The sequence below is a fragment of the Volvox carteri genome, assembly GCF_000143455.1.
Source record: "Volvox carteri f. nagariensis unplaced genomic scaffold VOLCAscaffold_115, whole genome shotgun sequence".
Lineage (NCBI taxonomy): Eukaryota > Viridiplantae > Chlorophyta > Chlorophyceae > Chlamydomonadales > Volvocaceae > Volvox > Volvox carteri.
The window spans coordinates 109,221-111,591 of record NW_003307658.1 but is presented as its reverse complement, the minus strand read 5'-3'; the positions used below and the strand labels follow the sequence as shown (position 1 = coordinate 111,591).

At 53.9% G+C, this 2,371-nt stretch overlaps 1 protein-coding gene across 1 annotated transcript; it reads left to right on the top strand.

Moving 5' to 3' along the window:
* Positions 1–1,120: 1,120 nt before the first annotated feature.
* VOLCADRAFT_108420 (uncharacterized protein) lies at positions 1,121–2,371 on the top strand. The gene is made up of 2 exons (XM_002958970.1): positions 1,121–1,782; positions 1,807–2,371. The coding sequence occupies exons 1-2, from the start codon at positions 1,218–1,220 to the stop codon at positions 1,884–1,886; spliced, it is 645 nt and encodes a 214-aa protein (XP_002959016.1). The 5' UTR covers positions 1,121–1,217; the 3' UTR covers positions 1,887–2,371.

Genomic DNA, 2,371 nt, shown 5'->3' with positions numbered 1-2,371 from the left:
GCGTGTGGGCATGAGTACCAAACCCAGCCGCTGCATGGTGTGCTGCATTATGAGATTTACGTCTGCGCAGTGGTCATGGAGGCTCCGGAACTCGGGGTGTTCATGACCATTGAACCGTAGTGCACCTTGTGGAAAATAAAACATGAGCTGTTTACGTGCGAAGTAGTCGGCTGCAGGACGGTTGCTTAGAAGCAGTTGCTGCAGCTCGACGCTTTTTATCTCCTGTATACTTCTGGGTAGTGCTCCAGTTACCCCTTAATCCAGTCATGTGCCTTGGCCAACCTGCTGATGATGTGAACCCCTTGATGATATATGCTGCTTCATGTTTCTCTGTACATATGGGCAAGCCGTTTCGCCCGCCAACATGCACAACTTGACCCTAAGTTAGATATCCTGGGCTGACCATGCAACACATGCCCATTCATGCTTGCAGGTGATGGTCGGGTCGGCATGGGTGCTGAATCCCGGGGCTGCTTTGTGTCCACGCGGAGAATGTTGAATAACACCAGTTGGGATGAAAGGCTGGTTCCTCTTGACCTAGAAACCACGATGGAGTCATTACTGAATTTCCTTGGGGAGCCGGTCACCGCATGGATGAATGCGCCACAGCATTTATTCCGGCGTCGTCAGACGACCTACATCAACGTCTGCAACGCTTTGGGGGCCCAGCCCCACCCTTCACTGTAAGTACACAGTTGGACAGTGTTACGAAGATTGTAAAGGATGCAAGGTTACATTCCGCTATTTCGCCATTCGAGTCATTGCAGCCAGACGGGAAGGCGGTATGGAACTTTGTTACTGGGGCCTGGGTCGGGGTAGTGTTTTCATGCGTGAACAATCAGCGGTGTTAAAGAGGTGGGTGCGTGGGCATAACAACACACGCACGATTGTATTTTTAGGCACTTTTACGGCTGGCCAAGGCTTAAGTACTTCACGTATTCATTTGTGCGTAGTTCCTAGTTTCTGAATGCGTTCGCCTGTAGCGATTCTGTTTGGGGTTCTTTGTTACCTGTGACCCACGGGTCAGATTGCCTGGAGTGACCCGAGTACGACCATATTTTCCACGTAATGATATTTTTTATTGCGTACGTACCCTGTACGTCCATACATGCTTGGTCAGGAGGTCACAGTACAACAGTCTGCGGGAGCAAACGAAGCAGGTGGCTGACAGGTACCGTGGCGAGGCAGCTGCCTTCCGACAACAACACGAGGATATTATGAAGGTCCAGAAAAAGCTCCTATCTGCTGCCGAAGAGCTGCAGGGCGAAATGGACGCACTGTGGTCAGCTGCTGCTGTACGGGAGCAGTCAGCTGCGCAGTTAGAGCAGAAGGAAAAATTTGGCGCGCACCAGCTATTCCGCCAGCAGTACGAGCTGGGCACCTCATTGACGTTAGAATCACGCGACGTTGAACCTTTCGCGCCGGCCTTCTTCACCACGGATGTGGTGAATGCAAGGACATTGCTGGAGGAGCGCATGCGGGAGTTGCCTGGGCCAGCAGATCAGCCAGGCGCGGCCATCACAGTCGCGGATGCTCCAGACCTTGCCAAGGATAGGGTTGCATGCAGGTGTGCGCGTGTGATGGATGAACTTATCGGTGTAGCGAAGCCGATGGGGTTCATCGATCGGACACCTCCGCCCACCCCAAACCCCAGCAAGACACGTGGACTGGGCAACACGGTCGACGGCAGCAGTGCTGCAAAAGCCGCTGAGGCGCTGGATGCAGCTGTGGACTGCCATGGTGAGGACAACGGCATTGGACAAGTTGCAGCGCATGATGGCTGTGCAGCTGCTATGCTCCTTGAAAGTGCCTCGCTGCCATGTGGGTCGCCCACTGGGATGTTTGTTCCGTCTACGCAGTTGGGTGCTAGCGAACTTAAGGAGTAGCTGGTGGCATTTGCTTTCCGTTTTGAGTGGCATCCTAATCGTCAGCTGCTGTTTGCTTTCCCGCCCAGTAGTGTTACATACACGATGCCATGTGTTCTGGTGAGGTGACGCGCCTCACAAGTGTGCCCACCGCCGCGGTCGTACTCACGTTGGCGCGGGATAGTCGAAGGAAGACGTGCTTTGTAGCAAACAGGCATGCGTGGTATCAGGCAAGTTTCGTTGTTCCCAGGGCTGAATTTGACATAACGTTTGGGGGGCGTGCAGACGTGTACAGGGATTCGACCCATTTGCGCGCCATGGCTAGCCAGGTTCGCTGCTTTGAACGGAGTCGGCGAGGTTGCGCGATGTGCGAGGTGTGAGATTGCAAGCGCGAGTGCAGCAGTGAGCGTTGTATGCGGGCGCTAAGTTTCCTCCAGCGGTGCAACGGACTTTGCCTAATTCGACGGCTACCTGTATTTTCCTACATGTAAGAGCTCGGATTCATG